This window comes from Cinclus cinclus, chromosome 4, assembly GCF_963662255.1.
Source record: "Cinclus cinclus chromosome 4, bCinCin1.1, whole genome shotgun sequence".
NCBI lineage: Eukaryota > Metazoa > Chordata > Aves > Passeriformes > Cinclidae > Cinclus > Cinclus cinclus.
In genome coordinates this window covers 71,301,863-71,324,951 of record NC_085049.1, presented here as the reverse complement: position 1 = coordinate 71,324,951, position 23,089 = coordinate 71,301,863, and the positions used below count along the sequence as shown (strand labels likewise).

Here is a 23,089-nt window from a genome sequence, read left to right as displayed (position 1 = left end):
TGCTATTGCTCTGAACAGCAAGGTAAAATGAACATATGAAATTCCCAGTCCTACTCAATAGGCCTCTTGCAGATTGAGATCAAGAGTAAACAACAACAACAACAACAACAACAAAAGACTGTGTAAACAAAGATTAGATCTTATATTCCACCTTGGTATTAAAGACCACTACTTTGCTGTGCAGAAAGTCAATCTCCAGATTATTTAATTTAATGAAAGATTCCTTTTGCTTGCTGGTTTGAAAACCTCACACCCAGATCACTGATGAAGCAGGAAAAGGAAGGGTTTTCAGAGACCTCAAGTAGAATCTTCTGAGAAACTTGTGGGAGCACACTGTAAGGGTAAGAAAAAGAAGAGATGAAGAACAGTAAGACAGAAAAGTTACAAAAGAAAGGGAATGTGCACAACCTCAGGGTAACAATTTTCCCTTTCAGCTGAAGAGGTGAATACTGAGACCATACCATGATGGAAAACAAATGACAGGAAGCAGGAAAAGATAGGCTAGGGAAAATTTGCTTTATGCCAACAGAATCACAAAGGGAAACTGTGCTTCCAAGCCTATAGGAATATGACCCTGAAAGACAGATTTAACACTGCTTAGGCTGGCTATTTTGCACAAATGAAAACATGCAGCAGAAAGGCCAGATTACATACTGATTTGGTATGTACCAACAGATAACATGATTCTACTCTGAGTGCAATAAAAGAAAGGCAGCTGGATGTGCTTTACTCTCTTTCCAGAAAACAGAGACCTTTTTCTGAGCCCTGGACACAACAAAGTTTAATTTGGTATGTGAAATTTCTGCAGCTTCAGCATCCAGGAACATTTCCCCAAATATATACAGTGACCCACCAGGTTCAAATATCCCTGATTCAATTATCTTCTCTGATAAGAGTACCAGGAAAGTTGCTAACTAACCAAGTGGACAAACTTTATGTCTAAGGTCATGAAAGAGCAGCACTGAATACTAGGTATAAAAAGTATTAAAGCCAATGCCACATCCTCCTCAAACAGATGGCCTTTCAGGAAGATTTAATCAGACACTGAAATGCATGCTGCGAATACTCATTACTAGCACAGGATCAGGCTGGGACAAGTGGCCAGCACTGACGTTATTGCCTGCAGGGAATTACCACAGGCATAAACAGGATTTGCAACGTTTGAACTTCACTCTGGATAGCAAGCACGGGGTCCCTTCATGATCATAAAGGAGGGTAAAGCAAAAAATTTACGATGAGGTGGGCCAGGTCTACATTGCAGAGGAGAAGCAGGAGACCCAGGCCCTTATAAGGAGCAACCACCTAATTTCTTTCGCTTTCTTATCCTCTGTTCTTTTTGCCCGTGCTGGTCACACAACCACAAAACTCAGTGACAAAGGCCAGTTTTCTCTGGATCCCACCTTCAAAGCACAATGAGCTCTTGTTCACCTTATTTTAGTGGACACATAAAATAGACCTGTGACCTCTCCATGCCCTTCAGTATCAAGAAAATTCCTTCCTCTTCCAGTTTTTCAGAGAAATTTCACTGCAAACATTATGTGAAAGAGTCCTTAAGCTATGTTTTGACCTGATTATCAATAAACAGTATTTTAAAAGATTGATTTTACCATGCAAACACAATTTTTAGAAGTCGTTCAAAACCTTGACATTACCAACAACTAAGCATGTGAGTTTATTTATTTTCATTCTAGATGAAAAAGCCTTTTTTCAGTGCTAAAGATCCCACCCTTCTCAAATGAAAGATGTTTTTCATATGCTGTAGACTGGCAAAGCCAAATGTCCATCTTCACTTCCCACACCAGCTGGTGAAAACAGGATGAAAATACACACAAAACTTATTGACAGAAGCATTTAAATCCTTCTTCCTTTTACCTCTGAAGGCATCCTGTTGGCTGAGTAGCTTCCTGCAGATTAATGCTGCTGCAGGGAGCACCTGAACCTCCCCTGCTCTGCCCAGAAAGGGCCAAACCTACAATTTTTTTGAAGGCTCTCTGAAGGTACACCACCACACATTTCTCAGAAAGTGAAGCTAGCTTTTCCTGCACAGATACTCACATTTTCCTGGTACAATCTGCAAGACCACTCTTGGCAACTGTGGATATGCAAAGATCTAACTAGATTAGGTCTGAACACAATGAACACCCCAGTGCTTCAAATTAATTTCTGTCCATTAGCACCAGTCGATGTTCTTGCAAACTGAAGCATGGCCATCACCTGTACTTGGCGCTGCTGAGGCTGCAACTCAAGTGCCATATTCAGTTTTGGGTCCCTCACTGCAGGAAAGACATTGAGGTGCTGGAGCCTGTCCAGAAAAGGGCACTGGAGCTGGGGAAGGGTCTGGAGCACCAGTCTGATGAGGAGCAGCTCAGGAGTTAATTAGCCTGGGAAAAAGGAGGCTCAGAGGGAACCTCATCACTCTCAACAACCACCTGAAAGGAGGTTGGACTTAGGTGGGGGTTGGTCTTTTTTTCACAAGTAATACGACAAGAGGAAATGGCCTCAAGCTGTGCCAAAGGATGTTTTTGATAGGGTATTAAGAAAAATCTCTTCACTGAAAGGGAAGGGTGGTCAATTATTGAAATATGCTGCCCAGGAAAGGAGTTCAATTCCTAACTCTGGAGGTATGTAAAAGTCATGTAGATGTGGCACTTGGTAGACATGGCTTAGTGGTGGACTTGACAGCACTGGGTTGAACTTAAAGGCCTTTTATAATCTAAATGATTCTTTGATTCTGTGCGAGCAGTGGTCCAAGAAGTCATGGAGATGGCTCATGTGTATGATGGCACTTAGAACCCCAGAGTGTAACTGAGGTGGGATGTGTGAAATATGAGATAGGGACATCACTCCTGTCACCTCCTGAAGAAGAAGTGGAGACACACTGCAGTGATTGAGAAAGACCAAAAGGGAGTGGAGAAAGGTAGAGGCATCAGAGAAAGAATCACAGATGCCAAGAGTGTATTGTTAGGGTTGCAGCAGGGTTTGCTGGAGTGGGGCAGAGAACATATACGTGATACCAGCTGCCAGTTCCTTGTCTAGAGTCCATGAAACACTGAGCCATAACCAAAGAAACAGTACAACAGTGCATTACAGCAAAGGGTGAGTAATAGCAAGCAGACCTGCTTGTGCTTGCTGGCAGCAGGTAACCAAGCAGACATTTGCTAACTTCTTGTGGCCATAGTGCTCATAAAGCCCTGGGCTCACAGGTGTTCTGAGCTGTAGGACTGGGGCAGATGCAGCAGTAATGCAAAACTCTTCCTGCATACCTCTGGGAGGCAAGAAAGCCATGACTCTCGTTACTTATTCTGTCCTTGATCTCTTTCGAGCAGACAGACTGCAGAGCTGCATTTCATGATAAAAGAACCACAGCCAGACACCTCAGCCCAGGCTTGAAACCCAAAGATCACATTTGGTAAACCTGCAGCTCCTCCTTGGAAAGATAACAACAGGGTGATCAAGAAATTTCAACAGCTGCCCAAAAGTAATAGGGATTTCAAGTTCATTTCCATTCAAGGTTTTGTGACTTTGTTATGTTTAAATATCCACTTCAGAAATCCTGAGAAAGTTATAAAACTCATTACATCTTCAAGAAAAATAAAGTATTTTTTTAAATTAGAAAATCCTTCAAATTTACGAAAGAAGAAAATTTAAACCACAAGGAAATGGCTTGACTTTTAAAAGAAGGTGAAAAACTAAAAATTAATTTTAATATAATGCTACTAATTTTTTTTCCTCAGAGCCACTGCATGCTGCCAAAACACAGAATAGATGTAATGTTTAAAAGGTTTTTAACACATTCTAGAGCAATTACACCCTTCTGCTAAAAGCAGCAGAAATAGAGGTTTGAGAACTGTGTTTAACTCTGTATTTAGCCCAAATTTCCTCTATATCTTTAGAACACACATTTACTTTTCTGGCAAGTCCAAACTTCTACCTGACAAAGGCAGTGGATAATGGGATGATCAAACTGTGAGAACAGCCCAGCAGAACAGAACCACCAACAGACTAAGAAAAACAAAAGGACCAGACTGAGCCTTTGTTTTACTGACTTTATTAATCAACAAAAATAGGTTATTTAACATTGCCCTATAGTGTGTATCCTTAAATGGACACCACCTTCTTCCTAACACAAACTAATTTTGCTTGGTTTTTCTACAAAAGCAAGAGTACTGCACACTATTAGAAGGTGTCTAATCCTCCCATCTGCTGTTTCCATAGAAAAATATTTACTTTTACACATCTGTACTGCATTTGCACAGTTCAAACACACACATAGCTCCCAGCATGTACATAGTATTTAGCAAAATTTTAACTAACTTTTCTTTGTAATTGTATAGTTTTCCCTTGACAAGAAGAGGATCACACTTTTTCAGGAGGATTACCTCTGCTCCACTCATTTCAAGCAGCTCTTGAATAAAATAGTTCATTAGTTCATGAAAAGGAAAGACTCCAGGGAAGTACCAGGGAAGGAAGAGAAAAGAACAGAGTGTCACAGTAATTAGGTTTTCAGATTGTCGCTTATCCTCCAGAATGCAGGTACACACACACGTCCCTCTTCCCCTTAGGGGAGATCATTGAATGTTTTTCCCTGGGAATCAGTTTTCCAGAGATTAAAATTCTAACCCAGCCATAATTTCTCAGAAAGATACTAAGAGATACCACTTCTTTATAGCACATTTCCATTGCTAGTCCATAGAGCAAGAGAAGTGCAGCCCCTCTTTGCAAGTATTTAAATACTTTCGTTTCAGAGTTACTCAAAATTCAGTCTTCTGACCCTTTTAAGCTCCCATGGCTGATGCTGAAAAACCAAAGGACTTCCACTCACTAGGAATCTCTCATGCCTGCCCAGGTCTACAGGCAACCTGGGAAAAGCAGAGCCACTGGCTGTAGCTGCTGGTGATCAGGAAAACGACTGGCCAGGAATGAGGATGGAAAGCAAGGAAAAGTGAAAGAGGTTGCAATTGTCGACCACAGTGCAACCTCTTTTGATCTATACCTGGCACAGCAGACTACAAAGCAACCCAGAGCCACACCAAATAAAAGGAGGCCAAATCATCCCCAGGACTGACAGCACTGTACATTTTCTGTGTGGCTTTACACCAGGGGGCTCAAAAGGAAGCATGGCTCACAGCAGCACAGCCTTCACACTCTTCTCCTGTTGTCCCTTCTGTCTGCTATGCATTTGCATTAAAAGCACTCAAGTACTCCATAAGTTTTCAGTCAGACTGGCAGACTGAGATGCCAGTGGACAGCTCTGGTGATACTTCCCTGTGCTTTGTAATCCCCTCATTCCAAATTGGCTTGAGAACATCAAGAAGCTGCTGATGGTCATCAAAAGCATCATCAGATCACTACTGGCCTGGCATGGATTATGTGACCTAGAATTACACTTTCACAGTTGACACTGTGACTGGAAAAATCAGGAAATATCAGAAGAATGTGCTGAAGCCTCTATGAAATCTCCAATTCTTGTTAAAGGATGTGTATTTTCAACAGTGGATTTTCCCACAGGTCTCTTGTGATTTTCCAAAAATAATGTTTTGCAATAGCCTTAAATTGATACATTACAGTGTTGTTGTTGTTATTACTATGGATTACAAATTAAACTCTGGACTTTCATCTGCTGACAGGGGGCTTAGTTTCAACCCACAGTTTTAGAAAGGAGTCTCAGTTTTGAGCACTATGAAAGAGTCCTTCATCTAGACATCACAATTTAAAAGAAACCAGTATGTTAAGAACCGAGCTATAACAGGATATAAAAATAGCTCTAACACAAAAACAATTTGCATATCAGATTATTAAAGGAAAATCTATCAAAGTAGCATTTATTGAACTAAACAAATAGTCTATCTGCCCTGTGTTTGGAAATATTTTGCCTCAGGGAAAAATTTAAACCTGGGCAGATAAACAGGGTAGGGTATTTGAACATTTAAATCTTGCTGGATTCTTTAAAGTAGGTGTTAAGCGGTGCATTAAATTTGTGCTGTTTCTTCTGAGCAGGGTAAATTTACTCTTCTGTAAATAGTGGGAAAAGCCTTTACAATAATTTGACTCCATGAATAAATGTAATGTATTAAAATTTCTAAAGTACAAGCATTAAATGTTTTTGTACATAAGCCAAATGAGTGGAATATCCAGGACTAAAAATATTCGAGTGACCACAGAAAGATAATATATAATTAAACTGACATCTGCACCACTAACCAACAGGATGAGAGAAAGTGACATCACAGATCTCATATATGCTGCAAGCGTGTTATTAGATCTAAACCTGGCTGTAAAATTACTATCTACCCAAGGGATTATCTTTAGGCATTCAGAAGCATTGTTTCATTTACTGATAGAACAGGGATGATAACAGGCTGACTTTGCTTGTCACATTGTTTTTTGGCCTTTCTTCGTTCTTTGTTCACATTAGCTGTAGATGAGAGGAAGACAAGCTTCAGTTGAATCACTGTTGTGGAGCTTTTCATTGTTTTACAGTTTGTTCCAAAGGCTTTTTTTATACCTCCCTACCCCCTCCCCTCAAGAAAAGAACCCCAAAGCATTTTTAATGATGATAAAATCAATAAGGTGTAAAAGATGCACACAATGTAACATCTAGGAAGGAGGCAAACTAAGGAATACCCACTGGCCTAATGCACCTCAGGGAGATGATAAGACTTCGCTTATAGCTCTCATAATTAGCACAAAAAAACCCAGTGGCTGCTAGTAATATCTTGGCCTTATTAAAATTCAGTGTCAAAACTCCAACTGGTTTCAGTGGGTACATTTCATCATTTGAGACCTAGGACAGAGGACATAATTCTCCTTCACATGCAGGGCTATCTGGGACACCTAATCTCTACAGATTTAATTTCTGCATTAAATTGAAAAAAAAGCCGTGTTTTGTTCTGTTTCGCACACAGTCTTTATGTCTCTGGCAAATATTAGCTGCCTATATTTGTAACAAGACTCATGTGCCACCAACCTAAAACATTCAAAATTCTAAAAGCATGTGACAAGACAGGAAGGAAAAACAGAAAAAAAGAGAAAGCTCCAAACTTTCTAGTCACTTTTGAACAATAATGATCCTGACCTGCAAATGGGACTTCATTTGCCCTTAGAAATCTGTCCCTAAGTGTCTGACTCCTAGATCTATGGGGCAGGAATGGGGGTCTATGGGGCAGGAGATCTATGGGCCACAGAGGGATCTATGAGGCACATTTGGGATCTATGGGGACCTGCCCCATAGATCTGACCCACAGATCCCAGTCCTGCCCCACAGATCCCTCTGTGCCCTAGCATTTGAAATAGCTCCCGTATGCCAATTTTGCAAACCAAGCGAAAGTCCAGGAGCAGACAGATCTGCAGGCAGTCATGGAGCTGTGCATACAGAGATAAGGCAAACACGGACCTTGCACTTTCCCCCTGACTGTCCTGGTGTTGGGCAGCCACTGCCATGTGTCACCTCTTACAGCACCCCCCACTATCCCTTCCAACAGAACCTGCTCCATCACCCAATGGAACCTGCAAGGAGGCTGCATTATGCAGATTTCTGCCTCCTCATTTGGCACTACAATCTCACCTTTTTTTTCTGTGTTTTCCCTTGTTTAAGGGAGTGGCCAGCTCTAGCACAGTGAAGGGCTTAGCCCATGATCAATCCCCTCAGTGCTACACCCACAGAAATGCACTGCATTTCATTAATAACTGTTAGCACCATTTTACAACCACTTTTAATCCACATTAGGTTGTTTCATTGTGCCTTTTTATCCTTCCATAATTCATACACAGAATAGACTTTCCATGCAGACCCCTTTGGCATGAATCTTTAATTTAAAACTGTCCATACCTACAGCCACATCTGTATGCCATTGAAAGTTCACACTTGACCTATGCAGTAGAAATGAGGTGCTTGCAAGCAGTTTATACACATCACTGCCAGAAAATATTCCTGCAGCACTCAGCTTGGGCCAGGAGCCATTTTTATGAATCACAAGTTGTTTGTGGCCAGTCAGTGGTGCTTACCATCTTTTGGATGAAAAGAAAAACAAAGACTGATGAAGGTGGGCTGAAGGAACAACAAGCAGCACGTAGTGACCAACTGCAACAAATGTAGAAGTGAGACATCGCTGCAGAAAAAGTCAAAGAGCAGCAATATCTTTGAATATCAAATTTTATTTTTAAATGTGTCCTGGAAGTAATGTAGGGTAAACCAAAATCCATTTTATCCTGAAAAGTGGCAGTTGTGGGGTGAAGCTGTGAGAATAAGTTGGGAGGATCCATTCTCACTGTGCTTTTACTCCATCAGCATTATTCTTCATCTCAGAGCACTAAGAAGCATCTATTACACTCCAATATTAACAGCTTCCTTCATGTAGATGTTGTGTGCTTCATGCCAATTGATAGGCAAAAATTTGTCTCAATTACATCAAAAATGGAATTCTCACCAATTTTCTTTGTTTCTCACTACACAGCCACATTCCATCATGAAAAGAAATGAAACTTAATGCAATAAAAAGAAATGAAGTGAAATAAAAAAGGTAAATTAAAAAGTATGAAAAGCAATAAAAGGAAACCTAAAGAAATGAAATTAAATGAAATCCTGAGATTTCATATAATTTATTAAATGAAAATCGAACAATACAATAAAATTAAATTAAAATCATGGAATAAAGGGAAATTGTTTTTTAAAAAAATAAAAATGAAAATAAATTAAATGAAACAAAGAAATTAAGTTAAATCTTAGGATTTCATGTCATGAATGAAAATGAAATGAAAAGTCAAGGAATGAAATTAAATGAAATGTAATGGAAGTAACTGAAATGAAGTTGAATTAATTAAGTTAAATGAAAAGAAATTAAAGGAAATTAAAGGAAGCATGCCAAAATAGAATTAGATGAAATATGGAGTTTTCATTTCCTTTCATGAAAGGAAATGACATGCCAAATCAAAGAATGAAATGAAATTTAAAAATTGAAATTAAAAAATGAAATAATGAAATGTAACAAAATGAAATCAAATGAAATCTTGAGATTTCATTTCACGAAAGGAACAAAATGAAATGACAAGTCAAGGAATTAAATTAAATAAAACTCAACGGAAAGACAGGAAAAGAAAGGAAAAATAAATTTTAAAAAATCTTCGGATTTAATTTCCTTTCATGCTTGTTTTTTTGGACAAAAGAAGAACTTTTGTGTCATAGAACCAAAGCACAGACCTACGTTCCAAATGTTTCATAGACCAAAAATAGAGAGACTTTCATAAAAATGCAAGTGCCTTCACACAGTTCATAAAAAAAGAGTGATTAAAAACAAACACAAAATACCTCCTCAGAGTGCCTTATGTCCAAAAATAGAGGTAACAAATGATTTGTTAACAATGACTAGCCATTTGTCTGCACACTTCAGGTGGCATTTGCTACCTTTCTGTTTAGCAATCTCAGCATCAAGTGGCTGCTCTAACCACACATTCGGGTTCTCCCCATGCTCCAAAGCAGCAGGAACTGGCACAGGACTCTGAAACCTGCCCCAGCTCTCACGGAGAGACTGGGCTGAAGCACTCAGCTTCTTCCTCTCTGGTCCTTGAGGAAAAGTAGTGTAGACATGACACATGACTTTAGGATGAGAAAAAATTCCTGAATCCTTCCCTCTGGGTCTAGAAAGTAGGCTGAGAAGTCACCTCGGATATAAGTTTTCTGCATGCTTACTTGAAGAGAAATAATAAGGGGAGCAATATTGGAATGTGTTAACAATTCTGCCTGATGGTTCATAAAGCTAAACATTAAAAGTCTTCACTAGAACACTTTGAATGTGCAAAAGGATTGAATTTGTTTTTCAAACAGAGGTTTATGCCACCTCCAGTTTTTCCTTCAAACATTTGGTTATCCATACATTTATCACAGAAATAGTCTTACCTCAGCTGCATCTTGCTGGTGTCTGTAGACAATGGCATTTTTTATGGTTTGGATAAAAAATCCATTCAGTTCCTTTTGTTTCTTGTTGGGAAAAATGCGTAGCAATGGGATCATTATGCATGGGAAAGAAACTGCAAGAGATTTTAAAGAAGAAAACATTGAAACAGACTGTGAGGGTATATAATAGTCCCCCTCACTCTTCCTTAATATTATAAAATTTATCAAGTGGGATGTGTTCCTTTTATGAAAACTGATTTTTCCTCTCTTTGTGGGGGTGGAAGGAAAAGAGGATTCCCTTTTAGAGATGTCCTGCTGGCCAGGACTCTCTTTCCAGACAGATGCCTTCCAAGCTTGTTTCCACAGTGCCTCAGGATTTTGGTTCAGATTTTTGGTGTCACAAAGACACCACAACAAAGGGGAGCATTATTTCCCCTGCCTCCTCAGACAATTACATAGAGAAGGTGGGGGATCTTGGGCTGGTCTAGCAGCTTGTAGCACCTACATATGAAATGGGGTAGTTTTAATTCCTGTTTGCAGCTCTCCAGTATTAGGGACCTATATGACAGATGGGGCTCTTTAGCAGGTTCTCTTGCAATAGGACAAAGACTATGGGGTTTAAACTAAAAGAGGGCCAATTCAGATTAGATATAAAGAAGAAGATCTTTACAATGAAGCTTGTAAAACAAGGGCACAGGTTGCCCAGGAGGTGGTGGATGCCCCATCCCCAGGAACATTTAAGGTCAGGATAGATGAGGCTCTGAGCAAACTGACCTGGCTAAAGACATCCCTGATTATTGCAGGGGAATGGACTAGATGACTTCTTAAGGTATCTTCCAACACAGCATGATTCTATTTATTTTTTTTCTCTAAACTGGCCACAGACTCAGGAAGGGGATGTTACCACAAGGATGGTTTGCAGTCCATACTTTATAGTCACAACCTAGAAACCTGAGTGAAGTCTTACATCCTAATAAACCCCTCATTAACTTATGAATAACTTAAGACTAGCAAATCAATTGTTGGAAAAACCCAGTCCTGCCAACAGGGCAACTACATTGTGGAAATTCTCACCACAATAATGACTGAGCAGAAAGAGATGAACCAAGGAGTCAAATTCCAAAGACTACAGAAATGTTCTTTAATGAAGGACATACCCTAAGATGTATAGGGGCACATTTCTGTCCCTTAAGAAATTGGTTACAAATCACATTTTGGAACCAGGTTAAACATTAACCCCAGGGCAATTTGGATACACAACTGCAGAAGGAAGCAGTTGATGCACTAGGAGTACATGTGCAATCTGTAATGCCAGCAGGATCAGATGGGCACAGGAAACTTTGCACTGTGCCACCTGATACTACTGCGTGCAGGTCTAGATAACAAGATAAAACCTCAGAAGCCTTGATTATGCTGTGGCTTCCTCAGCTGTGATTCTTAATCCCCTTGAATTATCAAGATCATCAACACCAAGAAGCCTTAGATTTCATACCCTAGAACTACATGGCTTTATACCCCAGTCTTGCATTGACTATTTATTAATCTAAAATAAATACATTCTTATCATGACACTTGTGATCTCTATCTTTCAGAGCCATCAACCAGACTGCAGACAGTGTTCAAAAAAGAACTGTGAGTACTTACATAATCTGTTTATACTCTTCTACCTCCTTTCCTTAGTGCGTTGTTAATGGATAGGATTTCAACCTCTACTAAGCAAACCAAGTGCACAAAAACTTTACACTTAGGTCCCAAAGGGCAATTACTCTGTTTTAGTGAGAAGTGTATTGAAACAAGTATTGTAGAAACTGCAGGACCCAGGAACTTTCCTGTCAGATGAACCAGGAGCATTGTGTTCCTGGACTCTCAGTTTCTGGAGTAAGTTTCATTAATGATGACAAGACCTGTAGAACATTTGGTAGCAATCTCAAGGGTAGAAATGGTCTGTAGGTTTCATTCTGAATCTCTCTGAAATAATGTCAGCCTAATACTTCACCACATTTTGCAATTTGAGAATGACCTTTATGAAATTACCAAAAGAAAGTAGGCAAATGTAGACTATACTCACGGATTAGAATGAGAAGAGGCTTGAACAAAGACATTTCAAAGAATGTTCTGCAGTTCTTAACAAAGGGGTCATCAGGATTCTTCTGAGAATCCACCTCAGTACCAAAAGCTACGCTACCAACAACATCCAAGGTAAAACAGTTGTAACACCTGCATTTAATTGAAGAATGATAAATTGTTATCTAAAAATCACAGATCTATTAACATCTTGCTTCTACAAAATCACATAGCATTAACTGTTGCCACCAAGTTTCCTTTTGCTTTTAGAGTTTTTCCAGTAGAGGTATTTCCATCATTCTGACAAATTCTGATACTTGATAATAATCACTTTCTCCACACTTACAAAGTGAATGTATTTTCATACAGCTCAGTAATTCCACTAAAATTTTATTAAAAGTTATTTAATTTGTTATGACCTAGAAATCAAATGTAACACATCAGAGACGCATAAGCATTTTCTTAGTAGGTATGCTAATAAATGAGATCATTCCTTTCTCAATTTTAACTGCAAAAACCACACCTACTCCCAGTCCAGTCTAAACTCTCAGAGACAAGAGTTTCTTAAGTAAAATCAAGGTCCTTAAGGATTTCCTCCTTCTTCTTCATACCTCCTTTGTAATGTAAGCCTGTGGGCAAAACCAAGAGACACTGACACCATGTGAAATCTGTATCTCTGCAGAGGAGCTGTGCTTTGAGAGCTCCAAATGATCTGTGGACATGATCTAGAAACTTCAGAACTTATAAATGGCTCCCTGCATACCTGTCCATCCATCCAGTTGTCTTATAATCTTTTTTTTCCTAGTGGGCTTTAGAAGCTCTATTAAGTTTTGAGATAAGTGGGCTGAGAATGCAAAATATCCTTGGAATTGATTCTTCTGACCTGTGTTGAAGTAAGCAATGTCTGTACTTCCATGATCCTTACAAAAGGATAATATCAATCTCTGGTGTTTTAATCTGAGTAAGCATGTATGAAGAAAAGAACAGGAGTCAGGTCCATTATATCCCACATACATTATGTGAATCAGTATTTCTAAACTATGATCATTGTGAGCTGTCATTCTGATCACACCAGAGAAGCTTTAAAAGAAAACAACAATACTGCAAAACTAAGTAACTTCTTTTGGTCTTCAACACTTACACACACACATACCACACACACAAAAGGCTCATTAGAAGTTAAAATTTAAAAGAGGGGCCACTGCTATAAAACAATAATTTCAGAAAGACTCCATCTTCTATGTCTCCAAGGTACTGAAAAAAACAAAAAAACCCTAACATAAAAATTTTGAGTTGTTGGCAAAACACAAATGGCTAAAGACAACTAAGGTCACAGAAGGTTACAGATAGGGTCTTTTCATCCAAAATCCAGCTCCCAAGGCAATTCTGTAAAACTGCACTGGAATGACAATCACATTTATAAATACGTCAAACCTGCTGAAATGGTAGTATGGTAAAACAACTGGAAGATCATGTTCCAAGATGGTCACCATCATTCATTTATACTTTCAAAGGGTCTTTTCCAAAGTGTCTCTTGAGAGGTGAAACCCTATAATGGATCAATAGCTAAAAGACCAGTAAAAGACAAAGGACAAATGGAAAAATGGAAAAGACTGGAAGGACTGAAAAGGTCAACTTTCATCACAGCACTAGGCTACTATAATGCATCTTGAGGTTTCATAGCATCTCTTCAGCTGTTTAATAAAGAGATTTCCGCATGCGCACACACACACCCTTGCATGTGCGCACATAGACTTGAAAAAAGGTGAGTAAGTTATGGCTAAATATCCATTTATTCTGATGAAACAATATTATTAGTCCTGTTGCAGTTTGGGGAAAATTATGAAGAACTTCAAAGGGCATTGACCAATCCAGAAAATGAAGTGTAAGCAAAATGAAGCAAAAATAGTGCCTGTTAGAATGAGTGCATTTGAACCACTACCCAGGATCTTAGAGGAAATGCATCTACTCAGAGACGGGACCAGACAGTGTTGTGAACATTTCAGTGACGACCTCTGCTGAAAGAGCAACAGAAAAGATAATAGCATATTAACTGCATAACAAATGAGAGAAAGTACAATATGGAAAATATTAAAATGTCATCTTATAAATCAAGCTTGCAGTTTCATCTTGAGAACTGATCCTGCTGTTTCACAAAAAGCTAGCATGCCATGAGAGGGGGTTATGAAGAATGTGGTAAGAATGATTAAGTGCCCAGAAAACCTCATAAAAAAAGGCAAAAGAGTGATGGACTATATATATTTGATACCAGATCAATTCTTATGTTTGTACATTATTGGCAGCCTGTAGAGAACAGACTGGACAGGGACTGATGCAGCCTTCCTTTGTGCTTCCAGCTGTTAAAACTTCATTAAATAACTGCCAGAAATACATTAGATGCTTCACCAAAATTACTTTTCAAGTATGCAATGGCTGTCCCCAGGAAGAAAAGGCTTTTATCAGACACACCCTCTATTAAACCATGATCGCCACTTTTTAAAGTGAGAGAGGAAAGAAATCTTTTATACAGTAACTGCAAATTTAGAATAACTGCTGCTATTTACTTTTTTCTCTCTTTTTTTTATAATCTGATACTAATTTTTTGGCATGTTGAACATACCTCTGGATATCAAAAGCTTTGCCAGAATCTGCGTAGACTTTCAAGTTACACAGCAGGATGTCACAGGCCTGGTTTATCAGTGGTGTCATCTAGAAAGGAACATACTGAATTGTGAGAAAAACATTAAAATGTTAAGGAAAAAAAAAACCAAACAAATAAAACCAATTACTTTAAATTATTTTTATCCAATAAAAGGGATGGAACTCTCAAGTTCCTCTGCAGGTGTTGTTAGGCACTTATGCACAGGTAAGAAATATTGGCACTTTCTGCTCAAAATAAACCTACACATTACAAGGATGCCCTGCTCCATCTCTGGGCCTAAATACAAGAGACTGTGTCACCTACCTGACCAATGGTTCTTGCCCCAGTGTGGCTACATATACAGAGAGCTATCAGACAAAAACACCCGCCTCTGTTTAATCATTCCCTATTCCAAACAGTGGTTCATCATGATCTCTATGTGGACTAAATCACATTTAGGTTACACATGCTCCAGGGCAGAAGAAATAATGTTTTCCAAAGTCCTGCAAAGGCATTGGTATCATTTCTATCCTGCTGTCTCTCAGTTTGAGGGATTTAACATGTACACTGGAAAATGACCCTGGATACCACTACAAGCTGCTGAGGGCAAACTGCTATTGGTACATGAGGAAAGGCTATTCTGAGGTGGTGATGCCATTAAATGGACATTTGTGAAAATTAATTAATCTAAGGGTTCTTTCCAGTCACTGACATGTGCTGGTCAGGTAGACTTAGCCACAGCTTGGCTGTAGCCAACAGTGCAATATTCTCTTCTTTAGGGCTTCATTGAAACCATAGCACAGGCAAACATCAGGGCCTCATTAAAGTCTCGCTTTCTGTCTCTTTAGCTTCCTACATATAAGGAATCAGACACCAGTCAGACACTGATTACACCAAGTGTGGGGACAGAGGAAGGGCATAGCAGCAATCCAACCATGAACCAAAAGGAATTGTATCCTGTAACTCTTTCCCATGCAGACTACCAAGAGCAGCCTACAGCTTAATACCAGAGTCTTACCTCAACAACTATGCCAAGTATCAGCAGTGTACACACAGAAACTTGCCTTTCCCTCCTGAACTACCTCCTTCAGCATATGGATGTCAACAAACATGAGAACAGACTTATCCTACTCCTCTGACATTCTTGTCACCAAAAAAGACTTACTGCAGCCTCGCAGCACACTCTGAGAGCTATGCAGCCTGCCCAGCCAAGTCCATTTTGCTTGGCACTTCTACCTCTGTGAAACTGGCATAACACTTGGTGCACAGGCACACTGCCATCCTAACACATGGGCAAGACTATACGCAGTCAAAAGGCCAACGTGGGAACATCCAATATGTTTTCCAAAGGCACAAGTCTGACTCAAGAATGTGTCTAGCTGCTCTCAAGGTCCCGTGCCTATATGAGAGAAATTGCATTTCAAAGACAGGTCAATTTAGGCTTTGCCATAGTCTCACAAGACAACTCTGGTTCCAGATTAGCGTTTGGTTAAAGCAGCTGTTACACTTTTGGGAGGTGCACATTGCAGTATGTGGCAGCCTTCTTTCCCTTTTGGCTTTCTAAAGAAGGTCCCCTGAAGCAAGCTTCTTCTCAAATGGTTCAACCAAATTTATACATATCTGTTCAATGGACTGAACGAACCAAGGTGAAATACTTCTGGGTCCATGCCCCCCCAGTGAACTGAACCAGCCAAGGAGAACAAAATGAAAATCCGTTTTTTAACAGGTATGATGTTTCTGAAACAGATGGTGATAATTTCAGATTTTCCTTTTATTGCCTTATTTTCTCTTTTATTCTTCATCACACCATCAGATCTGTAACCAGCCAGCTGGTTGCTATCACTTTTCAACAGCTGGCAGAGACGTCAGGGGCACATACGTCTGGCCAGGGCATCCCACAGCACCTCTGCACTTTGCACATTCAGCCAGCCTTTAGAATTACTGCTACAATTCATTCCTAGCCATAAGGTATTTTTATTAGTAAATCTAACCAGGAAAATAGGGACAGGAGCACATGGATTTGATTTACTGTTAGCATGATAATAACAGAGTCATGTCAATAAGACAATTATCTGTATATGAAAGCTACAGGGGATATCTACTCTGGAATCCTGGGTTGGGTTTAGGTTTTTATTCCCCTGAGGGATGTAAGTTAGTCCAAGATTGCAAACTACAAAGACCACGGACTGAAACATTCTCAAGTCTTATAACACCTCAAAATCTTTGTCCAGTTGTCAAGAAAACTGAAGTAGTGTCAGGGGAGGTGAACTACACCAAGCATAGAAACTGGCACAGAAACAGACATGTTGATCTACACTGCCTTGGGTACCAGTGACTTCCCATACATTCTGATTTGCCAGTCAGAACATAAAACCTGCATAACCTGCCTGAGATTCAGTTCTTCGTGGGTAAATAAACCCCAGCTGCTTTGTGTTCAGATTGGCTGAGAGTAACAGGATGAAGAAAAATCTAAACAATATGGTCCCTGTAAATATTTGATCTGACAGTTATCTAATAGCAAGAGTAGCCCAGAGTCCAAATTTCTTTCTTTGTGCCAAAGAAGAGCATTTGGGGTTAGGGTTTTCATGACGCCAGGGGCTTTGCTGTATAAATCTTGCCAAAGTGCTATTTGGCACGTAACAAAAGTTAGCTTCTGATTCTGCGTATTCACAGTGCATGTGGAGCTTTGCACCATTCAAAGGCATCAGAGTAACATTCCTCTAGTTAGATGTGGCCCTCGGTATTCATCAGTAATATTATTCCCCTTATTATTAGCATCCAAACTGAAAACTATAAGGCTGGATCATATTCACTGTAGGCAGACACACTGGAGACTTTACTGCTCACGGATAGCAAGCAGAAGTTGTGTTGCACCTCTTGTCCCATGGAAGTTATGAAATATAAAGGAAGGAGAAGAAGAAGCCCAACACAAGAATTACTTCTCTTCCAGATTCCAAGTCCCTGAATAAAACCAGGAAAAGAGCAGAGTGTCAGAAAGATGTTTTGTGAGAGGATTTGTTTCCATCACCTGAGAGTGGAAGCTTGCTATACCTGGGCACAACTCACCGAAAGGAGCAACTCGACAATATATTGGCTTGTGGCTCAAGTTTATGCACATTTCAAATATCAGTTTTTACATTAGTGATTTGCTTTACCTTAGGTGAGCATACTTGCTTTGTCTAGCAACAACAACAATTTCCAGAGACGCTCCCAAAATGCCTTTGACCAACATGCACAGATTAACCACAAATCAAGGAAACCTTTATGGCTGGACTGTCAGATCTTATGTCCTAGCGGGACATGAAAGATCTACATGCCTGAGAGTGACATTAGAGGATTTTTCTACACTGCTCTGCCACACTATTACAAGTTCTGCTTTATGTCTCCCTTTGTTTGAAAGAAATGCCTCAACACAAACTCCATAGCTTATTTAGGATAATGCTACACTAAGCTGTGCTCTCTTCTTTAATTTTTGTGTTCTGTTTTGTTTAAATGGTTTGTTAATAGAGGAAAGGATCCCTGGCATACTGATAGGAGATGACAAGACTACTGCAGCACCATCAGAATAAATAAAAATCAATAGGCTTTCTGCTGGTGTTGGCTGTAAAAGAGAGTAAAGCTATTTATCAAGTCTGACAAGGGGTCCAGAACTGCAGGATCATCATAGGCACCACAGAAAAAAAAGAACAGGAACAAAATAAGAAATACTAAATAGGGAATCAAGATTGGTACAGCAAGATCACTAACACGTCAGCTTGTTTCAATACATAACAGCTGAGGAGAGCATGACAGAAACACTGGGAAATGTTTCTGTTACTTAGGGCCTCTAGGTATTATAATTCACCAATTCCTCATGAATTATATTTTGGATCAACTTTCAGTGATTGGTATTGTTCCCACTTAACAGACAAAAGGCTGTTTTGTGTGCAGAGAATTTAAGTAGCTTCTGTCAGATCACCCACAGGCAGTCAGTGGCAGAGCTGGAAGTGACATTTCTTGGGTTTCCTGCCTCCTGTCTCTTATTTCTCATTCTTAGTGCTCCCAGAGAAATAGCACTATGAGATTCATTCAGGGGTCTTGCTGGAAAGACCTTAGTCTTAGATCTGCTACCAACTCCAGTGGCCTCTCACATGGGATGCTCCCCAGTCCTACTGCAGGATCAAGCTTACAAGTCTGTTGTTTTATGCTATATTCACCACCACTACCATATTTGTGTTCACTGTTATTCAGAGCCAAGCCTTCCTTCAGCTGGAGTGGACTCCTTCAGTAATCTCTACAAGCTTGTCAGAAATAAAATTAAAAAGGGAGAACACTCAAGGTACAGAAATCCATAAAAGCCACAGTGAAACAGTGCACAGCTTTTAAAGACAAACTGAGAAAAGAGAAAGCTGGAGAAGATGTCAGAAACTCTTGAAAAATGTTACAAAAACAACTCTCTCCGACACACACTTTCTACCCAACAACTCTATAACCTCTAGTTTCAGTTCATTTCCTGTAACTTTGAAAAATTCAAATTTCTGGAATACTCTTTTCATAATTTGCTGGGTGGCTGTTGGAGATATTTGCCATACTACAGAAATTCCTCAAGCTCAGTGAACTTCTCAGTGACATTACACTGCTTATTTAAAGTGACAAGGGCAAAGCTCACCTCTGCCCAGAGCCCCAGGTGCCTCTGTGGAGCACTGCAGGTTAAACCTTAGTGACACACATTAGCTCTGTCTTGAGTCTAGTACTCCAGCAGCCAGGCCAAAGTGGCTTCTCACTTCTCACCTTTGCTAGCCCTGAAACTGTCCTTTCTTGAGTTTCTGAAACAGAGATATCAGGAACCTATGCTGAACTCTCTGTCCCTTGGTGTGTCTTTCATCTGAAGTGACTGCTATGGGGGACACAAGGAGTTGTTAACATTTTTGCTCTGTCATAGGCTAATAGCTCCCAATTCTCTGAGCATCCAGACAGACAAGTCTGTGTTTGGAGTGGTACTAGGGGCTGCAGCACTCAAACGGAACCACTCTTCCAAGACATTCATTGAGGTCTGCAGCCTCTCCAGTGTCACTGTGGAGTCTGACTAGAGGAACAAAGTTAAGACAGTCATCCGGAGTGAAGAGAGTGGAAAACTTTGGTGTGGGATTTTGTCAAATGACTTGATATCTTGGAAGAAGAAATAAGGAATGTCCCAGCAGTATTTATAAATATGTATAAAATAGCACATCTAGGTTCTTATGCAAAAAATTAGTACCAAATTTGTTTTTGAAATTCAAAGTAGAGAGGAAGGGTTTATTATAAACAGGATGTCTTGCAGATAATGCTGGATGCTCTGTAGTATGGCCAAAACTAGAACATGGTATTTTTGTTTCCATGCTGCTGTAGAGGTTCTGAGAGAATACCAAATATGGGAGAGTTAAAAAGTGAGATCATAATTAACGAGCATTGATTTCCTTAGAGAAGTGTTGGTATGGTTTCTAAATTAAGCAACAGCAGGAAAAGCACATGGGCAAGGATTTAAGTTGCATTAGCTCCAAATCCCAGGATTGCTAACGTATTTGGGTAGAAAATGAAATGCAAGGCTGAGGAGCACATCCATTCAACAGCGGTTCTTAATCTCACATGGGCTTACTGCAAGTGTCTGGCTGTGTAGGGATGGATGGGCTTTTGGTCAAGGCATGGGAGAGAAAATCAAATCTGAACCTTTCAGAGAGACCTGCCCCACTCCTCTTTTTCCCACTTGCTGTTGAATGGGAGGAGAAAGTGACAATTTCCAGGTCACCCTAAGCCCATGCACAGTCACACGCCTTCCCACAGCGCTCGGAAGAGGCAGCGTGGGCAAAGCTGATTATCAGGCTAAAAATAAAGATCTCAATCTTTGCATGCAAGACTGCTACCAGGCACTGGCCAGCTCTCCATTTTATCTTCTACCATTATTCCTGCAGTCCAGGTCCACTAACAAGCCGTGCAAAGGGAGCGCCATGACTTCTCCTCCCAGACCCTGACAAAGCTGTGCGTGCCCAGCCCCAGAGCAGGATCCCTGAGGCTCCACTCTTGCCCTCACTGTGCTCCTCAGCCAAGCCTGCCCGGCTGGTGCCAGCAGAGGTTGCTCTCCACAAATTGAGGGGAGTGCAGCATTATCTTTTGTCAGTCCACGAGCAAAGAGCTGATGACCTGCCGTAAGGCAGATTAATTTCCACTAGGAAAATGCAAAACTCCCCTCTCCCCACCATGCCACGTGCAACTAATCGCTTGCATATTTAAACACCCTTGCCTTGCTGAAATTTCGTGATGGAGCCGGTGACAGAGCAAATGTCAGGGCGCATAACCAATGGCACTGTCAGTCGTGATTAATCAGCATCTCCGCCAGGCTCGTGGCCAATTAGAATTTACCATAATAAGGAGGTGACAGCCGGCGTTGCTAAGCGACCGCTGTCTATAGAGCTGGGAGAGCCAGACACATTTAGATGTTACTGTGGATTTCGACAGCGGCATGTCAAAACAACACAAGCGTCTGCCCAGTGGAAAATTTTACAACCCAGGACTGGGCACTAGAGTGAGGCATGATTCCCTTTCAGAATAAAACATAAAGAGGAAGAGGTGATTTTTTTTGTTGTGGGGTTGTTTTTTTGTAGTTTTCTTCGAAAGGGGACTTTAACCAGTCAATCATTTATATACATTTAATTAAGAGATATCGTATCACTGGAACAGGACTTTGTTACTGAGTAATGGGTTCCCATGGCTGAGCAAATGCTGATACATTTCTAGGAAATTAGCAGCAGGTCAGTGCAGAGACATTTATTTTCAGTCAGAGGTATTTATCTGGCAATGACATTCTGTTCCAGTGACTTATTTTATTATATGACAGGATTAAAGAATAAGAGGAGGAGGGAAAGGGAAGGAGATGGAGAAATGAAAATAGACTGACAGCAGTTCCTGTGTTAACATGGAAGTTGCTGACTCTGCACATCAAGAAAAGCTATGATCCAACTGGGAGCAATAACATTTCCTGGACTTAAGCTTACTCCTGATGGGGCAGGGGAAAGGAAGGGGTAAGGGTCCTTCCTGAGTATGCTACACATTCATGGATAAACTGACTTAAACAGAAGAAGACAGAGAATCATATCCTCAGATGAGCCATTTGGATTTTCACCAGTCTATGATCAGAACCATGCCGTATGGAAGCCCTGCTGCATGTGCTCTTCAAGTCTAAATAAAGTGGCACAAAGTAGAAGGTTTTACCTATGCTTAATATGGACCTACGTAAAGCAGGTGCTTGTACAAGTCTTTTAAAATAAGAAAGCAGCAATGTCTACACCTTACCTCTTTCAGTTTGGTATCGCTGAAGGCTGGGGTCAGGAGGCTCCGCACATACTTCCATCTGTCATCACGAAGACAAAGGATGCTATCAACCATTGGCTTGGATATCAAGTTCGGTTTCTAAGTTAAAAGAAAACAAAATTCAATTTTAACACAAATGCAACTACAGCTACTCAAGACTCTGGCACTCGGGAAGATTGTTCAGGAATAGCACTGCACTGCTGTCCCATAAAGAGAGGTTCAAATCAGTCCCAAACACCAAGCTAAACATGGATGAGGATGGAGAAAATTTTCTCTTTTCCTGCACTCATTTTATCTTGGGCTTGTAAAAGTCCTGGACCACCCCCATAACTCCTTTCTCAAACTGCTCTGGTTCTAATGCTCCTGGTGTTCTCCTGAGATCGCCTTCACTGAATCCTGGCTTCTTCCTTGTACTTTATAAGGTGACTAGAAAGAGGACTTGTCAACACTGCCTCCCCGTGTGACATAAGTGCCAACACATCACATGCCGGTGTTGGTGGGGGACACACTTTCTGGTGACAGCTGGTATGTCAGACTATTATGTGCATTTGAAAAGTCTTCAGAAAATATGTTGATTGGAAAGTAGGGCCCAGTCCTTACTCTGTTTATAAGGAACGCTCACTGAGAAGTTGTGGCCTGTGACTCTTCCAGCTTCAGCAGTTGGTCAAATGTAGTAGCTTAAAGCACTGCCCCATGAAGTTCTGTACCAAAATGACTACTGTAAATTTACTAAATCTCTAACGCCATTGAAGAAATTCTTGTCCAGTGAACAGTGCTATTCACCAAAGAGTAAAAAGACATAAAAGACAAAAGAGAAAGCACATCAGAAAATAACACACTTCTGCCTGGAAGAAGAATCAGAAGATGTCCAGCCCCACACCAGAAAATGTTACATTTTATATTACATCAGAAGAGGTTTCCTAATTGTTCCTGAAGACCTCCAATAACAGAGATTCAATAATCCCCACTCAAACTCTTCCAGTACTGTACTACATTTACCAAGGTAATAATCCCTCTTGCTGGAACTTCAGTCTTTGTGCTGTTGCAGGCATAAAACCCGGGTTATTCTCCTCATCTGTGCAGCAGCTCATACATACAGAAGGCTGTAACAGCCTCTAACCATATTGCAGCCACCTACCCCCACATAACACCATTTCACTCAATATATACTT

At 40.3% G+C, this 23,089-nt stretch overlaps 1 protein-coding gene across 4 annotated transcripts in view; it reads right to left on the bottom strand.

Annotated features, from left to right (window-relative positions):
• The window catches only part of TBXAS1 (thromboxane A synthase 1), a 246,495-nt gene that overhangs the window by 85,075 nt on the left and 138,331 nt on the right, over nucleotides 1-23,089 (bottom strand). For all 4 annotated transcript variants that reach the window (XM_062492480.1, XM_062492481.1, XM_062492484.1 and 1 more), the window contains exons 5-8: nucleotides 21,900-22,016; nucleotides 14,574-14,662; nucleotides 11,958-12,106; nucleotides 9,893-10,023 (exon numbers count right to left, since the gene is read on the bottom strand). In XM_062492480.1, the coding sequence (XP_062348464.1) occupies nucleotides 9,893-10,023; nucleotides 11,958-12,106; nucleotides 14,574-14,662; nucleotides 21,900-22,016 (486 nt within the window). The remainder of the gene's footprint in view (nucleotides 1-9,892; nucleotides 10,024-11,957; nucleotides 12,107-14,573; nucleotides 14,663-21,899; nucleotides 22,017-23,089) is intronic.